At 32.8% G+C, this 20,600-nt stretch overlaps 1 protein-coding gene across 1 annotated transcript in view; it reads left to right on the top strand.

Moving 5' to 3' along the window:
* LOC148613643 (titin-like) overlaps positions 1-20,600 on the top strand; it is an 83,059-nt gene that overhangs the window by 57,309 nt on the left and 5,150 nt on the right. Inside the window, exons 6-11 of the mRNA XM_088587092.1 lie at positions 3,092-3,160; positions 5,117-5,173; positions 9,073-9,402; positions 9,706-9,972; positions 16,874-17,203; positions 17,607-17,879. Of these exons, the coding sequence (XP_088443218.1) occupies positions 3,092-3,160; positions 5,117-5,173; positions 9,073-9,402; positions 9,706-9,972; positions 16,874-17,203; positions 17,607-17,879 (1,326 nt within the window). The remainder of the gene's footprint in view (positions 1-3,091; positions 3,161-5,116; positions 5,174-9,072; positions 9,403-9,705; positions 9,973-16,873; positions 17,204-17,606; positions 17,880-20,600) is intronic.

The following is a 20,600-nucleotide window of genomic DNA, read 5'->3' on the forward strand; positions in this document are numbered from 1 at the left end:
GTACGATAGAAGCATGTGATAATCCCTGTAGTAGGCAAAAAGTCAAGGTGAAGTTGAATAATAAGAATTAAAACATCTTAATTATGATAATGTAACATCATTTCCTGATATAATTAAACAAAGTATTTTTCACATGATGCAAAACTGTTGACATTCTGCTGACAAAACAGAATGGAACAACAAAGAAATGTATCATCTTTAAACTGAAAGTTACTATATTTTCAGTACACACTAATGATAACAAAAATGTATAAAACAAAAAAAATGTGGTAAAAAAGTCAAGTATCACAAGATTATAGATTTCTATAAACACTGTCTGGAACAGACAGAATGACAAGCCTTTTTTATCAGCACATTTTAGATGTGCAGGAAACTAAACATACGTGAAAAGTATATTTTAAAAAAAAATAACATCGTAACAAATAAACATACCACCATAACAGAATATACAATGTGTTCATTCAATGACCTGCACAAACAGCCAGATGGCACAAACGAGTTTCAGATGCCTATATCTCGTATCTATTCAAATTGCATACTAAAGAAAATTCTTATTAAACTACTTGATGGTGTTTGTTTGCTTGTTTTTCTTTCATTTCATCGTTTGGGAAAAAATGATAGCGTATTTTTTTCTGAAAGAATTAATTGTGACAATATCGAGATTAAATCATCACGAAATTTCTCTACTGAAACATAGTGCTCATCAGATATTGGTATAAGTGTTTGATGTACTTTTAATGTGCAAATTGCATTATCTGTCAATAAATTCTTTAAGGTATACCTTAAACAAACCTGAGATGGAAAACTCATAATCGCACACTCAGATCCAACAAGAAACGCAAGAACGTTTAAGTTTTCACCTCCTTTTAGAAGTCCCAAATACTTCCTGTCAGGTTTTCCCCATAAAACAATAGACAACATTTCTCCCTAAGCCTGTAATAAAACAAAAAATCAGTAATTAAAAGACAAAAGGGGATACCTCGGTTTTCATTTTATAGATTTGCTTCCTTTATCATATCATTTAGCATCAGTAATCAAAGTAAGGTGAGACATGTATAAATTTCCAGTGGCTTTTCATAAATTGATGCGTATAAATTATATTGTTTGATTTTAAACATTTGATCAGACATCAAATGACAGTTGAGGATGTGCATTTAGATGTTTTGTTTGTTAAATTTTCATCATTTCAGAAACAAAAGAAAACAAAATTTCATTAAACTACAACTGAACTGAAACAACATAACCAGCAGCTCTCATGCATATTTAGAATATTTCACTGCCAATCGCTTTAAAGTATATGCATTCTTGCTATTTGCACCTTACATGTAAAATTAAAATTTATATTGAATTAATAAATCAATAATAAAAACATTACAAATCCAACTTACCAGCCACTAAATTGTGATTATAAAGTTGAGTAAATGTTTCAGTAACATTAAAATTAGGATCAGTATTAAGATTTGTGGTTCTTCCACTGTCAAGTTAATATTCATTGAGCCTGTGGAATTTTCATCACACCTTTTTTGCTAATGATTAACTATTTTGTCTAGAGTCTCAAGTTTTTTTTCGTCGACATTTGTTTTATTTTCTGCGACGGAAAGGGTCTTCCTTTCAATGGCAACAACACCTTTATATTCAGATTTTCATGGCATTATATTTGATATGTTCAACAATTTTGGCTTGGAAGCTGTAGCTTTTTTCTTTTGCATTTTCTCAACATTTTTCCTTCCATTTGGGTCTTCACTAATGTTAATAATGTTAGGGTTCATCATTTATTCTGTTATTCCACATTTGTTCAATTCTTAAATCTGTATTGCGCATAATAATCTAGTCCTCCATTGTCATTTAAATCATTTAAATCATTTCAATATTCCATGTCTATCAAATCTAGTAGTACTGACTTTTCATTTCCAAATTGACGTGATAAAGTGTCTCTTCCTCACTCTACTCCATCCAGTGCTGTGCTTCCACTCAATTTAGAAAATTTGTTTTCATGAGAGGTCAAGTCATCCTTTGTAGGGTGCCACCTTCTGTCACTTTGCGGTCATTCTGCCCTCTTCACCTTTACTGTGGAGGACCAATGCTGCCATTTTTTAAAATTTCATCTACATTTCTTAGTGTTTCTTTTCCAACTACCTGGAGTCTTGTAGCTGTCGATTCCAAAACACGCTTTATTCTCTCATTGGTTGCACTGTCAGAAAATTTGTACAACAGCAGCAGTTTGTTCTTTCTAATTTCTTCGATAATAATTTCAAGCTCTTCTCTTGAAATATTTGCTTTTCTTTTCTTTATCCTGCAGGCTGCCATGATGATCAATAAACTTGCTTCAAAAAATTATAAACAATCAATGTTAGTGGTATATGATCTCTTCATCATTAATTTTTACTTTCGGAAAAAACTCTGAGAAGATCAAGTCTAGCATTTTCCTGCGGATCAAACAAAATGTAAAAACTAAAGACGATAATTTCGGAAATCGTTATTAAGATATGGGTCTTACATTTGCTTCTTTAGAGTACGGTAATTGAAATACCAGAGGTTAAGTAGTGGATTCTAGTAAGGCTCGTATGACTCTCGTACATCTCTCCTTAAATAATCTTAAAACAAATCTTACATGCATCAAAGACTTAGGTTAAGGTTTTAGTCACTGATCCTTGTATCACTATATCAGATGTAACTTCAAAAAAAATCTGCATAAATCCAGTTTCTAGAAAATTTTAGCACTACATTCTTCAATTTTGAATTCTTTAGTAGAAGATTATTTTTGAGGTCACGTCGTTCGGTCTCCATAATCAGAACTTAATTTAAATAAAACTACAATAACGCATTAAAGACTTTTATTTCTCTTTGATTTGCATTTACAGTATTAACAAAAAAAAATACTTACTTTACCGTATCTATACCGTTTTGTTCGGATTTGTGTGCACCCGAAGTCAACAATATCTTTCAAAGTACATGTGTAGTATAGGTTTTGTTTTCAACACGTTTTCAATAAATAACTAGAATAGTGGTTTCTGAATGAAATTACAAATAATGCAAAAGTGATTCGTCAGATGTTTTCAACATTTGTTTTTTTTTTCATTTCTTACTACAGCATCAGATCTGGCGACCACAAATGGTGTGCAGAGGCCTGAATCAATTAAAATAATGCTTTACAAATACCGTAAGTTATTAAATGATGAAATAACGACAAGTTTTCAACATACAGCTTCCAGGGTAAGTACTGGATTGAATGTGACCAAGAATAATCAAGGGAAAATAAAATGATTCAAGTCGAAATCAAAAATATGTAATACAGGGTCAAAGATCAGGCATAAGAAACAGGTACAAAACAAAGAACATGAAATAACCCAAATAATACATACAAAGAAACAAAAGTAAATGAGCAACATGGACTACTATAAACTTTGATCATGGACCAGGTGCACCTGTAGGGTAAGCGTCTTCTGCATTTCTAGAAGCACCCACCGAGTTGCTAATAAAAAATTAAATCCAGGACAGAAGAACGAGAAAAGGAAAACTATGATGCGTTGAACAAATCAATTTCCATGATTCAGATGGATACATCGTAACGATGCACGAGTTTGTGATGACAACTACTGTTGTAGTGATGAATGTAATTTTGTAGCAACGTAATCCTCTTCATTTTAAGAAGTCTAGCGGTATAAACTTTTTGCGCAGTTACAACAGGCGCTAGCATAACGTATGAGTTGTGAAATGAAAAATTCAGCATACGCAGTTTCTGAAGGGATGTTGCCACAAATGACAGAAATGTTGACAATACGGAATAAAAAGTCATTGCGTTTTTTGTATAGTTTAGTCAATAGTTTTCCTTTACCATCTAAGTGTAGGTCAAGATATGAGGTTGACATAACGATGTCTATAGTATCCTTTATAATCAGTTCTTTTGGGTAGATTTTCCTTCTTTTGTATCAGATCAGCTATGAAGTCAGTCTCATAGGAGTGAAGAAATAGGTCAGCAAGTCAAGCACAATTTGTTCCGCTTGGAATGCCAATGGCATTGAAAATATGTCCACCATACTGGACAAATACGTTTTTGATAAGAATTTTCAGCAATTTTGCAATCATCTTCGGTATATTTGGAAGATGATGGGCATGAACGTTTCCAAGCATATCCATTACAATCTGTGTGTGAAAGTATTTTTAATCCGGCGAAATCGTGGCTATCTTGAACTTTTATCTTTAGCCAAATTTGCAGAAGACGTAAATGTGTTACACATGAGGAGTTCTATATGTGGTCAAATTGTCGTTTAAATACATGAAGCCATGTAAATACATGATATTATTCAAGGAAAGTTGATATGTTTGTTCTTTATTTATGGGCATTGGATTTTTTTTTCAAAACATAAAAAAAAACATGGCAAATTTACAAAAAATAGAACTAAGCTCATCCAGCCAGGTAAGGGAGCCAGGCTACTTAGATCCTCTAGTTTATAAACATAACAAGAAATACATATTTTTAAACTTTGTTGCGCAGAAAACGTTTCTTTAAGGGAAATATGTTGTAGATAAATTACTACTATATCCAATACGTAATAGTACTGATTATTTGCGTACAATTTGATGCTGAAATTATTTATGGGAAAGATTGAAACATCAAAATATTATCACGAGTGCAAGTTTCAAATCAAATGAGTCTACTTTCAAATCAAGAACGTCAAGATTTCACGAGTAAAGTATTCAAGCGTTCTTGGCGCAAGTAATCATATTTATTTTTATTTACGTTAACCAATTATTTATCCTAGTTTTTCATATATATATTCTTCATGAATTATCGATAATTTCAGCATGAATTTTAAATTATGTGATTGGCGGATTGCTATCAAAGTTGTAACGTTTTGGTGGGAGAAAGTTCGAGAATGAAATTACCGAATTTATTTTACAATGTGAATTTTCCAAACTTTTTACACTGTAAACATAAGATAAAATACTGACATCTGTATATTAATATATTTTATTGAAAAATAATGTCTTAACACGTATAGACATGTGTATTCATTACTGTAAATGGTGTCACTTTCTTGTACTTTTCTACTTTCTAATTTGTAACATTTCAGTTTGTAATGCAAATGTGTTATTTAACTATATACTTTTTCAGGACATCCTGATTGTGAAGCAGCTTCTCCGAGGATAACAATGACGAAATGTCCAATAGGTGCTATTTTAACATATAAGTACACACGCGGATGGGATACCTTTAACTCGTAAAAAAATATGTAAATTAATTACTTTACGACGTTGCTGCTGTAAATGTTGAACAAAAATGCCTTCATGGGAATTTTTGTTTTCCTTGAGGCTTGAATGCAATCTGCAATCGTTCATGAAACAACAAAATTGACTCAATCCGATATAGATGAATCTTAGCCTTTTGCTAATGCAGGGTTTAGCAGAAGAAAGTCAAATATTTTAAAGCGGTAAAATTGACAAAAACAAAAAGCTATTTCCAGAAATTGACCTTAGAATTTAAAATTCAATTTGATCTAATCTGCGGAAGGAACCCAACTTCAAAAGGCAATAGCAGATATATCCATAATGATTGAACCAAAAAAAAAGCCATTAGTTTGTAATTAATCCATGCATCTGTAAGTATCCCATTGTAAATAGTTATAAAATGACAATTAATTCATGCCAAAAAAATAGTCCATAAATCATTGATTTCTTTGTGAAAATTTGATGGTTAAATTTTATCTTATGTGAATATATGTTACTAGAAGACACATCTTTAAAACAATTAAAAAAACAAAGAATATTATCAAAGTAAACAAAGGCCTATGTATGTCCTGTGTCGTTTTAATCTTTAGTTTGTTTTTATATTACTTTAGTATAATTGGGCAACTTGTTCGCTGTATCTGTGTATAATGACGTTGAGGGGTTCAGCTGAAATCTGCACTGTAGTATGAGGGTTTCCTCGTCGTTAATTAAAGACCGATAGATGGCCATGGGTTGAGATTTATTATCCCTGAGGGGTTGTTATCTCTTTGGATTCATCAAAACGATCTGTTAAACAATTGATCTTTTTCTTTTTCAACACGCGACCGATGATTACGGATCAGTATATATATATTTTTTTTTCAATAAGTAAACTATATAAATTCAGACATTGATTAATGTTGTCTATTAAATTCATAATTTCTAATGAAATACTTAATGTCTATTTATCATTTTTAGGTCAAATTAAGTTTAATGTGGCAGTAATTTGATTCGCTCAGATCAAAATTATTAGTTACACGCCATTTTACATAACAGATCTCCCCATCAGATCGGTTACAAATTATCGGTTGTCGATCCGTCGGTGATCATTCAATCAGTTGTCGTCGATCTGTTAAAAATTTAGTCAGTCCAGGGATAGTACAAACACCTACTATCGGGCATATAAACTCATTTGTTTTTGATGGGAAACAAGTTTAAATGGTCTGTTCATATATTTGTTTCAAAACAATGTTGTAATTTCCATAAAATATGTCAAAATATTGAAATTGCCATGTTGTTTATGCGACATTTTGTTTATCATAATAACTAAGTAAATTTTGTTTCCGAAGGACTTTTATTTTCCTACCTTAGCTTTTCTTTTGTTTGTTTTATTGTGTTATGTTTGCAAATCGCTAGTGATTGTATATATCTTTAGACGAACCATTCAGTTTGTCTTTCACAATAAAGTAAAGAGAGAACCATTAATCGACTGTAAGTTTAAGATTCTTTACATCAATAAAAATCAGTATCAGGATATATTTATTGTTGATTTTAGAGATGAGCGAGCAACGAAAGGTACAATAACTCATTGAACTTGACAATCAATGTGAAAACACCATCAACATGCAATACGTTATTTCTTTGTATACTTAGACCATGGGCCAGCATAACCACCTTCCATCCACCTCCTAGGGGGACTTTTATAGACATATATAGCTTTCATTATTGATGTATTTGAAACACATCTCTGCTAGTTTGCAAAAAAAAAATGATAAATGCAGCGCTAGCTTAAGTTAAAATTAAAAGCTAAGTCCCTGCCGTGAAAATTACGAAATTATGGTAAAAACTGAGTTCCCCAATAGAAAAACATATATAAAAATTGTCAAATATTATTAAAAAGTTCAGTGTTAAGGCTGCCGAAAGAGTGTAGTGTTAATTTTTTTTTATTAAAAATCATGATAAAAATGGTCTTCCACAAAAATATTCCATTTAAAAAGATCTCTGAAATGACTTAATAAACATAAACATAATTTTAAAACATGGTTTTGGTGGAACACAGTACTAATTTTTTGCTCAAGTGCAGTAGTGAACTTCATATCGAGGATGAATAAAGGTTCCCTCCCCTCCCTAGTTCAGGCAACATCTTGTAACTGAATGTAATTGACCATTGTTTATATATCACGAACAAAAAATAATAACACACATTTCACTGCTTTCTAATAATGTCCAATGAGATTATTTTTATATTAGTTGTTGTATGAAAAAAAAAGTATGCTAGAAATGTAGATAAAAGACGAGTACTTTTTTTCCCTCTATTAACACTATGCTGTTACTGCAAAACACAGTAAGACACATGTACAACTCAACAATTAACATGTGTTCTGTAGAGCTTTTTAACCGAAATTAACGATCCTTTTGGTAATGTGAGCCTCTCGAATGTTCACCAGGCTTGTATGGGAGGAAAACCCGATATTCCAGACCGGAGAATCGGATTAACCCCAAGGCTAGGATAGATGCATGGAATCTTGGACACATGTGGGACTCAAATCCACACTGCTGTCCACATTATGGTGACAAGTTCCATTCTTTTCTTAAAACCACTGGTTTGGAGATTATTTTGTCTTTAATTCTGAAATTTGGGTGATTTAAGTTTTAACTATTCAAGAATACTATCCCATGTTAAGATTTCCAGGTTTTTTTTTTAAATATGTTGGGTGTTATACTCTATTGCGTCATTTTAGCTGAGAACTAATATTTTCTCTTTGACACTACTGAAATATCTCCTAAAAAAGCTCCCCGAATGTCTTTAAACAGGTAAGGGTATTTTTCTGAATGTTCCCACTGAATAGAGATTTCATTATAGCCAAAAGGTCTTTATACGGCGTGTTCAGATTGTCTACTATTATGTGTTATTTTAACCTGAAACACGAAATGTAAATGATTATGAATAACCTTACTTTAAAAATTCTGTTTCAATTCAACTTTAGTAAAGTTTCTGCAGACTTAGGAATAATTTTATAATCGAAGATTAAGAAAGGCAAAGCAAAAATTCTGAGGCGCTAGTCCTGAACCAGCTTATAGGTTCCATTGCACATGTTAACATCCATTCAAAAACATGGATCAATAGTATGTCAAGAATCACAAACGCATTTAAATTTGTATATTTCCATAAGAGGATATTTTAATGTAGTGAACATTTCTACCTTGTCAATATTTTCAGGAATATATTTAATGATGAAATGTCTTAATCTTGATTGTTAATAGTGATTTCAAGTTTTGTACTTCCATGAAATAATTTCGTTCAATACTTTATAAAAAGTTCGACACATAAGACACATAAATATTGTTTTGTCGTTGGCGTATATTTAATATCGGAATCCATGAAACACAAAATATTTTTACAAAGCTAATGAATGCTGGAATACGTTTGTCATTATCAGCCTTATCATATAGCTTTCAGTTTTAGGTACACTTTTACTACTAATGTGACAGATCCAATAATATGTTATTGCTCAATTTTCTTGCCTCAATTTGGACACGGCAGATTATACCAGCGAGCGAATATATAACAGTATTGATATTTATTTAAAATAATACATATAGTAGAGAGAGACTTGTAGCATTTGTAACAATTAAACATTTAAAAACAAACTTTTTAATTTGATTTTGCTGGAATTATCTGTATTAAAATTGACTGTGTGACGCATTTAATGTGTCAATCAATATATGGCTACTTATTCAATAAGCGAATTAAACATGACACAATGTACGATTTGGCGTAAAATAAGAAGGAATGTGATAAAATGTATTGATGAATTATACATCTTCATGATTTTACATGTTTAGTTATGCCATTTTTTTCAGACACAAAAACACCAGTGGTAAAGATGTTTGTTCATTTTAAAAGAGCCAAAGCAGAAGTCATTTTCCATGATAATGTTGAAATACAATGCCTTTTTCTCTCCCTAACGAACATTACAAAAGTTGAATGGTACTTTGAGTCTAGTAAAGGCCATGTCGTTTCTATAACGTCTGATGATGACAATGACACACACATCGTCACAACTTTAGACGAGAACAATTCAAATTTAACCTTGAATGATATAACACAAAACCGTATCGGCAAGTACATTTGCAATGTCACAAACCAAAATGGGAACAGCAATTCGATGTATGATTTGAAAATAAAGGAAGGTAAGTTTTGTTTATAAATAATTATGAATAGGGAAAAAAACAGAAATAGCGTAAGCATTTTTTTTGGATAATATTATTTAATATGACTAAATACAACTTCACAATTGCTTACATGATTAAGAAGGTATCAATATAAATTTGTATTTGTTGTAAGTAGTAAATTTATAATATTCATGAGCTATACAATTAAAACTATGGAGACTTATAAACGTTTTTCTTTAGTGTCTTCCTTCATATTTTTATTTCATTGTAGTACTATAATTAATATTATAACAGTGTCCGGCTTTTCCTTTTTTGTCGTAGAACTCCCACTACCTTACACGTCAGAAAAAAATAAAGTGGTTACTATAGGTTACAACGCAACGCTGACTTGTACAATACCGGAAGTATATCCCTCAATTATACGGACATGGTGGGAGAAAAATCATACGATATTAGGAAGTCAATGGGGTGAACACAGTTCAAACAATTTGACTCTCGACAACGTAGTCCCTGAAGACCTAAATAATTACAGATGCTGTGCAAACAATACTGAAGGAATGAACTGTAGTGACGAAGTTGAGTTAGGAGGTGAGTAATAATTTGGTTTCTTTCTTTTACACTTGCCTGATTTGTGAGGAGCACTCTTATAGTAATACAAATAAGTAATTTTGTAATCATTAACAGAACAAATATAAACGGACTTTAGTTTTTAACTTACAGGAACTCTTATATTCTTTTTGATCATAAAAGACAAAGACGTTCCTAATAAAAGTAACAACAAAACTACCTAACACTATTCCGATCTATAATCAAGTCAAATCCAAATAAATCTTCAAAAAAGATATAACTTCACCGTAGTAGTTGATACGGCACTTGTCCTGACTTGATACGGGCATTTCAAACGAAACGGTGGGTCGAATATATGTTTTACAGCGCGCCAAGCCTCCTTCGATTGCGGCGTGAATATACCAGTGTTGATTAAATGATATTTGCATACTATACTGTCACAATCGGTAAATCAGTGGTCATTCCTGTACAAACAGTAATTTACAAAAAGCATGCATTACTTTGTTTTAAAAGAAACTGGGTTTTTTATCCAAGGACTAATATACGAAAAAGAAGACATTTTTAAAAGCATTTCATCATATCCCATGATCGGGAATCTATTATACAGAAAGTTATGGCGTTCAAAATCATTAGAGTAACTAATATTTGCCCTAGCGTAGCAAAATTATTGCGAAATACATACTTCATAGGACACATATATGCCACGTGCAGGTCCGGTTGTTAAAAGAATAGGCCTGCAGCAGCGCTAAGCTTGTCGTAAAAGGCGACTAAATATTGCTCAGAAACTTTACCGGGGCTAGGCGCTCTGCCCACAGAGCAACTGGGATGTGTGCCCCAGGTGGTGGAATGGGGTACCCCTGGCGTGTTAGTTGCTGGGGTTGTCAGGCTATAATACGGAAAACCTGACCGCAAACCATAGTGGTGTACCGTGTTGGGAAAGATGCCATGTTCCTCGCACGTTAAAGAACCCTGCTGTGGTATTCGATAGGAGTAGGAACCTTTGCGCTCCGCCACAGGAGGCTAAATTGCCCGACCTTACCCATCCCCCTTTTTCCAATGGCAATCAAAATTTGTCGACCCTATTATCCTTGTGACCCATCCTTTTTTTTTTATTCCATGTTCATTTTATCATCCATTTCATGTTCATTGTCTGAATATAGCTGAAATATTGCTGCTCGGACGTTAAACCCCAACAAACAAACAAACAAACAAAATAATATCGTCTTAGTAATATACATATTTTTATATAATTAATCGTCTAAAAAAAGTCAACAATCACTCTTACGAGGTGATGGATCGTTAAAAACGATTCGGAACATAACAATAAATTTAAAAAAAAAGTCTTAATATGTCTAACATTACCAAATGATGGTAAAATTAACATTGAATATTTTGGATAACCGATATCCTTCTTTAGCATAAATCTAATAAAGTTCAAGATCAAAACATAGATTCAAACGCTGAATTACACGCGCTGTGGGTGATTGTACCTTTATCAAAGGCACACATAAGCAATTAATAAATAATCTTAAGAAAACCAGAAAGACGGTGTTTTTATAAAAGAAATAAAAATGAATTAACTGTTGAAAACAATTAAGACAAGTCAAAATATAGTAGTAAGGCGTATCGATGCATAGAATGTAGTGTTGTACTAGCCTTTGACCAAGACCTAACAATGAATTATTTTTTCTCGTTTATTCCATCTGGAGAAGTTGTTTGTAATTTATTCATCCATAAGCTTTCCCGAGACACTCTTTCACATTTTGACCAGTTGTTATTATGCTCAATGATCGTAACAACAATGTTGTGGAGATCCTCATTGGTGTGTCCGGCAGATCTAAGATGGCGACCTAGAGGGAGGTCTAGTTTACATTTGTAGTCACTGCAATGATCATTCATGCGCCTGTTTGAATGTTGTTCTGTTTCGCTAGCATACTGCATACCACATCGGCACTGGAAAAAGTATATGGTGTTTTCAGTTTTTTTCAAGTCACGTTGCAAAAATGGCAAATTCCTTTCCAGTGCAGTAGTTTTAAACGTTTTGGTGTGCTGTATCTGGGTCTTACATCTTTTATCTCCACATGGTTGACACTGGCCCGTTGTATTTTGATTGACTTTAGGTCTACGGAATGTCAGGACCGGGGCCTGAGGAAAGAGGTTGGAGAGCTTAGGGTGTTTTTGACAGGTCCAGGTCCCGGTTCAGAATTTGACAGCTACATATGTTTTTGTATCGTGTTTTTGATTTAAAGGATTTTTACGTCGATGAGTACAAATATGAACTTTAACCAAACAGATATATAACATATATTTTAATGGACATTAATGTTTAGCGTATATGAACTTTTATATTGGTATCAAAGAATAAAAACAAACTATCATTATAATGTGTGTGCACTACGTAAGCGCTTCAGAAAGAATTCTGTGCGTTGTCAAATCGATCTTTTTGATATTCTTGAATTAAAACCAGCAATTATACCTTCACATGGTTACGTCAAGGTTTTATATGTGTATGGATCTCCTGTAAATATGTCACCAATTATCTTTCACCATAGTGTCTTCACGAGCGGTTTCGTCAATTTTCAGCGCTTACGTTTTTAAATGACATCAAATGACAAAATTGCAACATTTTCTGATTTTACGAAATATAATGTTTTTGCATCAGTGGTTACAGATGGTGAAAGAGTAATTAAGGGAACCAAGGTTCTAGCGGAAATTAAAAGAAAGTATTCCATGCAGGGACGAAGAACAAAAATGGAAAAAAGACACTCACAACATAGAACATTAAGTAACTAAAATATTACATACAAAATAACAAAAGCAAATGTGCCACTCGGACTCCACTAAAAACTGGGAGAATGGACCAGATGCACAGGTTGGGTAAGAAATTAATTATCAAAAAATATATTATGCATGACACTCTTCTGCCCTGACTATAAATATTGACCAAATGATATCAGAAATATATGACCAAACACAGCACTTATTCATTTTTTGAGTCCATGTAATTAATGCAAGAAAAAAAAATTATTGATACCTGTGTTTCCAGAAAATGAGTTTCCTTTTACTCGGTCAGTTTTATTTTTCCCTTCAGATGGCAAAACGCCATTTTTATATACAAGCAAATAATTGGATGAAAAAATATTGGCTTTTCAGTTCAATACGTTTTATAGCAGTTTTCTTTGCAAATATACTGCAATGCAAAGATTTTGCTAAATGCCTTTACTTTTGCAAGCGTGTCCTCATGACCATCAATGGAAAAACATATTTTCTTTAGAAAGGAAGAATAAAATATAGATGTTTTCACATATCCTATTATCTTGTTGATTATTTTTGAGGGTCTTTAATATTGTAAGATAAGCATTATCAATTCAGACATAAATAATAACTAAGTTATTCACTGGTACACATTACATAACCCAGTACATTGGTTTAGTCAAATTATTTGACCCGATTTATTTCATAGATAATTATTATTTACGGAAATATTCAGTATCATATTATTGAAACCTGATGTAGCAAAAACATTGTCTATTATACATGTGGAATACATTTTGTACCTGCAGACAAAGCCCAAAACAACATTGTTTTTGTCTGCAAAACGTATAACATCCAGTGTTTATCATCGGTAGAAAACGTTGAAAAAAATAGCAGTGTTAAGACCTATACTGCCACTATACTCTCCAAAAAAGAAATAGTGGATAACCATATTGGAAATGTAGTATTTATTTCCTTGCATTACGTTGACCGATCATGTACCCTATTCAAATGAAACAAATAGAACATTGAAAGGACATATTGGTGTACTGACAAAGTTTGTAGTGATGATTTTTCTCTCTCAGATTCTTAAAGGATTAAAGTTTAAAAAAGTTTTTTTTATCCTTCAAAAGGTACAGTTCATGAGTTTAAAAAAGACTAAATATTACAAATGAGTGCGGAACCAAAAAAAAAAAAAAGAATGCAAAACTTCCGGTACATTAAAACTTTTGTTGGTGTTTAAAAAAAAAGATTATCAGCCTCTATTGCCATGATGATTTATAGATCTCTGAATGTAAGTACCAAAAAGTAAAATATTGTTTTGAGTCCTAGTTTTAATTAGAAATTACTGCAAAATATTAAAAAAAAGGTTAGTATCGTCGGCTATGGGAAAAATTAATACTACCGTTTTCCCTATATCTGTGATATCCTCTTTTGATCTCTCTACCAAGGACGATGATTGTGATATACCGGCTATGTACTGCATTCCACAAGAATCCATACAAACAACGTTACTTGGCTGGATCTGCAAAATGTACCACCGAATCTCATTCACAAATTTTAACTTTTCTAATCACAGCGTTTAGAGAGGGTCTCCAGTCTTTCCACAACGCTTGTTAATCCGGTTGTGGTATTAATTCAATGTTGATTCTGAAGGAAGATCTTTTTGAAACCCTCTATTAAAGATTATAATCAGAATATAATAGCATTAAAACCTTTGATTTTTCAACACTTTATACTTCTATTCCCCATACTCAATTAAAATCCCGACTCAAAACATTATATGTACATCGTGTACAATATGGTATACCTCGAAACAAATATTTAGTTCTTGGTAGAGATTCTTCATAATTTGTAAAAAATAACTCCAAATCATCTTCCAAATATACAAAAGAAGATGTTTTCAAAATGCTAGTATTTCTAATCGACAACATATTTCTCCAATGTGGTGAACGCGTTTTTCAACTAACGGTCGGCATTCCAATAAGAACAAATTGTTCTCCTCTATTTACTGACCTATTCAGTTACTCTTATGACGCTGACTTTATAGCGTATCTAATCCGAAAGAAAGACCATTGTTTGGATAGGTCCTTTCATCTCAATTTCCGCTACGTAAACAATCCTAGTTTCGGTGATTTGATATATCGCATCTTCCCCAAAAAACTTTAGATAAAGCATACTACAGTCACTGTGAAGTCAGCCATATATCTTGACCCACTCTTAGAGATCGATGGTAAAGGAAAACTATTGACCAGACTTTACGTCAAACGTGATGACTTTTCATTCAGACTTGTTAATTTTCCTTTCATCTGTGGCAACATCCCTTCAGCACCTGCAGATGGAGTTTTCATATCATAACTCATACGTTATGCTAGAACTTATCGCATCTTTGCAGACTTTTTGTTTCGCGCTAGAATTCCTACAATTAGGCTACTGGAACAGAGTTATGATGATACAAGATTGAAGTCGTCACAACAAAAGTTTTATGGTCATCATCATAAACTGATGTTTCGTAACGGTGTATCAATCTGCACCATGAAAACTGATTTGTTCAACGTGTCATAATGTTTTTCTTTACCTCTTTTTTTTTCTACCCCGGACTTGACTTTCATGAGCCACTCGGCTGGTGTTTCTAGAAAAGAAGAGGACGCATACCCTACTGGTGTATCTGGTACATGCTGCCAGTTTTCTTTTGATTTCCGCTAGAATTTCGGTTCCATTGATTACTCTAAAACTCATCCTTAACTGCAATGTATTCACCTCTAACGGTATGGAACCTCTCGTACACAGCCTCATTTCTATCGGGATTGAGACATTTGAGGCATATTATTGACATGACAGTTCTAATGCCACCTCACATTGATCAATAATGTTTCTTTGTCTTTTATTACATTGTCAATTTCTGTTTTCCTTACTCTAAAGTCGCTGGCAATTTTCCGTGAGCACTGTCACTGAGTTGAGTCAATCAGAGTCAACACTTCTCGTTTCTTTGTGGAATATATTTTTTTAATGTTTGCAAGCAACTTCGATACCACTTTACGTTTCCATTATCTAAGTAGGTAAAACTTAAAAGCGATCTTTTCTGATAAATATATACACTTGTTCGTCAGATTTTTTAAATAATATTGATTGTATTTCAGTCCATTCCAAAATTTCACCCACCGACATATGTTTTTAACATTTATACTCAAAAAAGGGTTCATTAATGACTTTATATCTTGAAGTGAAAGGTACATTTTTGCGATCTTTTAATTAGCTTCTAATTTAAATCTGTTTCTTGAGTACTTCGAGTACACTACTTGTATTCATTATGGATTTTTATCCTCTAATGTATGAGTTTTTAGTACGTTGGCGGTCGAAAATACCACTTCAACATACCAAATTTCACAAATTTGCATAGCTTTGTTTTCATCTTTGTTTCCTGTTTTTTTCTTTTCCTACTGACAATTTATCCTCGAAATAAAACAAACGAGCCTAGCCTGCTTACAAATCCTTCTATTTTTCAAATATTGTATGTTTTTGTAGACAAAAGTATTTGGATCATAATGACCAAGTATCGTAAAAAATTGTTGGTGAATTACAGAATCATAAATTAAATGACACGTTGAAATAATTACTCCTATCTTTAGAATAATTGAATTATCACTGGAGTACCGTAAAAGAAATCAAAACTTTTAAACTAAAATTAAATTAAACAAATCCATATATATCCGACAATATGAAACATACTTTGTGTCGCTTATAATCATGTATCCAAATATGAAAAAACAGAAGTCGTTGTGAGTCAGTCTGAAATTAATTCTCGCGGTTTGATCAATGAAAGCCATTTCATATTCACTGGATAAACGTATCTATAGCGCAGCTTTTTCCTATTGGTCAATAGTGAAAGTGAAAATTAGTGTCATTAAAATACCGTAAGCGGCATATATCAGATACTCGTTTATTTCCTTAATTTTCCTCTTATGGTATATATTGTTGTTATTTATTAGGCCACACGACCGTTATTTCTACCAAGATTATGAACAGAAATTTCCCGTTGACGTCATAACTTTCAAAGATAAAATGCACAAAAACAGCAGTAGAATTTGTCATAATAAGTTTTGTCAAGTTTTGTTTATAAAAATCAACTCAAATGCATTCAGAAAAAAAAAACATTATATTTTTGTAGCACTTCCCTATGAGGTCAAGATTACTCCTGACGTGGAAGCTCTGATAGATACTTCTTTTGCTATTACATGCTCTGCAAGATCCTTTCCGCACCCAGAAGAATTCTTTCTATTACGAAATGGTGAAACAGTTTCTCAGAGTCACCCAACTACACGAGATAACATGACATCTCCGGACATATTAATTGTCGATCCCCAAACTGGCGACAGATCGTTCAACTTTTCTGTAAGCAATAAAGTAGAAAAAAAGAACGAAGGAAATTATACTTGCCAAGCGATGAACAGAATTGGAAGTACGACTAGCAATTCTATTTACGTTGAAGTTTATGGCAGTAAGTAAATATTATCTGCATCGTTCATAAATAATGTTGAAAAATATATCAGGCTGGAAGAACTACAAAATGTATTTTACTTTTATTTTATTTAAAGTAGACAAGTTAACAAACCTCTTGACACGTTCAAATACATAAACAAAGAAATAGGTCTAACAGTAATATAACTATACATCGATTTTGTCCTTGCTATAAAAATGATAAAGATTATTTATGGTTAAATGTAAGATACATTTTTTTTCAATGTATTATTATTATTTTATGTTTCTGGCAACTGGTAGACTTTACTTTCTGTAAAGCAAAAAATAATACATTTAATCGAATAAATGCAACAAAACAAATATGCACATGTACCTAGATTGACTTTGTGTGGCTTTAATGAATATGTTTTATTTCATTCTAGTAATATTTGACCAGAACAACGATACTGATGTCATATATGGTGAGACAACAAATTTGACATGTCCGATCAATTTTGTTAATCCACAAACATATAATATATCATGGTATTTTAATGACACCTGCCTGAGTACAATGAATTTTATGAACTTCCTAAGTACCAGAAACTATCAGATAATATCAGCTGATTTTAGCAATGATGGGCAGTATAGATGTCAAGTTGATAATGGAAAACAAAGCAAGACAAGTGATGGATTCTTTGTGCGTGTCAAAGGAGGTAGGAAAAATAGGAACAAGCAAAGATTTTGGAAAACAAATCAGATCAGAAAGAGTGATCAATAGAAACAAGATTCTAGCGGAAATAAGAATAATAATACATTTTAGGAACACCGACTTATTGTTGTATATTTTACATCAATATTCATATGTGTCATCTGTACCTGGTTAGAGATTCTATTAAGTAAAATTCGTTTAAGTTCAATTTATCAGTGTCGGTATAAGAACTAAATAAATCAATTGCACAGTATACCCCACTTTGAAAGTCACACGTTTATTGTATGGGTTGCCTTTTGATATCTTTTGATGTCATATTTGCTTTCGACCAATGGCTATGATACTGTTAACAAATGTTTTCTTGTTTTCAAAACTGAATATTATTAAGATATTCCAGCAAATGTATAATTCGTCAATTTACCAATCTATATCTATCTTTTGAAATAAGTATTTTTTTTTAAATAATAACAATTACATTTGATTATATATCCGATGTCATCATCGCCTCGAAACAAACCCATTCATCTTATTTCAATTTGTTCAAATTAATGAACTGAATAAAATAAATTAAATTTATTTAAATTGTCTACACGTTTTTATCTTCTATGTGTCGTTAATTCCACGTCACACTACGCCACAATCGAACTACGCTGTCTGATAAAATAGTAAACTGTTGGATCATCGAGCGAGTATGTTGTTCGAGGTATGGTCTGGGTGAGGTCGTAGTAGGACCTACATCATCGTGACTAGCGTGGATAAACTTTGAACATGTACAAAACAAGCGGCCTACTGATGCAGCTAAATCTGGATGTTGTAGGACCTAAGCAAGAGCAGCGAAAGGTTTTGATAAGATAGCTTTTGTCATATTAGCATCGTAATGTGAGTTTGTTTAGATGTGTCCATTTCAATAAAACCATGGACACACAAGACCATATGGTTGTCCTTCTGAACTGTTTTTGTTCAAATTTGTCGAGAATGCCGCCATAAATGTTCGGTGAACTACTCACTCACGACAGAATTCCTGTTTAGAAAAGCTATAGATCATTGGTTTAAACCTCTTGTCATCATCACGCATTTAGCTACTAATGACAAACATTCCATACTACGATACAACATCAGCGCTCCGATGTGTGTCAGGCAATTGCTAGTGAATATAAAGATATCGTATTGTACTGCAAAACCAACCCAAATGATTGACAAGCAATTACTGATGAAATGTGTCACATGCTTGCGGTGCACTGGGTGACAACCCTGTTACTAGGAGTTGTTCAATTAAGCTAGAACTGGATCCCTTACTCACAATTACAAAAAAAATCATCTATGGTTCACTTTGCCATGGTGGATGTAGTTTTATTGATTGATGCTAGTGGATAGGGTTCAATGTAACATGATTAGATATACAACGTTTAAGATTTTTAAGACACCTGTTGAGAGTTTAAAAGCTGGGACACTTGTGTTCCTAAAACTAGATCTGTTGACAAGAGAGCATGACCACAGCGCAATAAAAATATAAATTAAAGATACGTATTTTGTATTGATTGCTGTTGTTGTTTTTTTTTCTTTACGGAGAACCCAAAAGATGTTATAATTAGTTCAACTCCTGTACACATGTTTGACATATTTATTTTCTTTTTTTATTGAAAAAAAGAAAAGTAGTTCAACCTGAATAGAACGCAAATAATTGGAAAACGATGATTCAGTCCTAGATCCACTGGATTTACCATAAAATCTGGACCATGTTACTCGCGGTATCGCTGGAGCAGAGAGGATTGGCTAAAGTCGTGTCAAGCTGACAATATTTTAGAATCCTCATTGGTATCTTGAGACTGTCACACGGTCATTGAGATGGTGGTGACTTCTGGAGTAGCGTATGTTAGATGTAAGAGGTTGCAGTTTTTGTCTAATTTGTATTTGTATCGGTTGAGCGAGGGTGTTTTTTGTTGAAACTCTCTAGAACAGGTATTTTCTGTAAAATACAAATGAAGAGTGCTTCTGATATCTTGCTAACAACAGCACCATTTGCCACGATCATATGAAGTCAACAAAGGCGTCTTTTTCTTTCCCTGTCAAAACTGACCGGAACCAACTTACCAAGAACTCGCACTTATGACTTGAGGACCATCATTTCGTTTTCACGTCTTTGATGCTAGCTATTAACAAATATTTCAAGACGGACGGACAAACAGACAGAACGTCATCATGAGTTGATGAGCCCGATTTTTTGTCACGGAAATAAATTTGTCGATCAAAGCACTCGATCACCAAACCTTTTTTTTTTGTTTTGTGGTTGTATGTTTAACCCGCTAGGACATGTAGGCTTATCTGGCGCGTTATCGTTTAATATTTTAACACATATCGTATATGGTTGTTTGTTGTTTAAAGTTCAATATCAAGACTCTTTCAGAATTCAGATACATATCTAGTCTTGAAATATTTTTGTTAGAGTCATAATGATAAGAGCAAATGTTACATAACATGTAACAACCGTCTTAGGTTGGACCTCGTGGACATGAGAGTGTATACATTGAAAGTTCCGAATGTCCAATCATCTCTCCGTAAGTTCACGATCAGCATGCAAAGCTTTGTTCTTATCCAATCGAATGTTTTAGTCCTTATACTCATGCAGCAAGTTTTAAACATCAATACGGTTTTATCCTATTAAGCCGCAATCTATATATTATATCAGTTGCTGTTTGTAAGTTGTCATCTTCTCTTTTTTTGTCAT

The sequence above is a fragment of the Perna viridis genome, chromosome 6, assembly GCF_037379345.1.
Source record: "Perna viridis isolate PV_CMFRI_1.1 ecotype Kerala chromosome 6, ASM3737934v1, whole genome shotgun sequence".
NCBI lineage: Eukaryota > Metazoa > Mollusca > Bivalvia > Mytilida > Mytilidae > Perna > Perna viridis.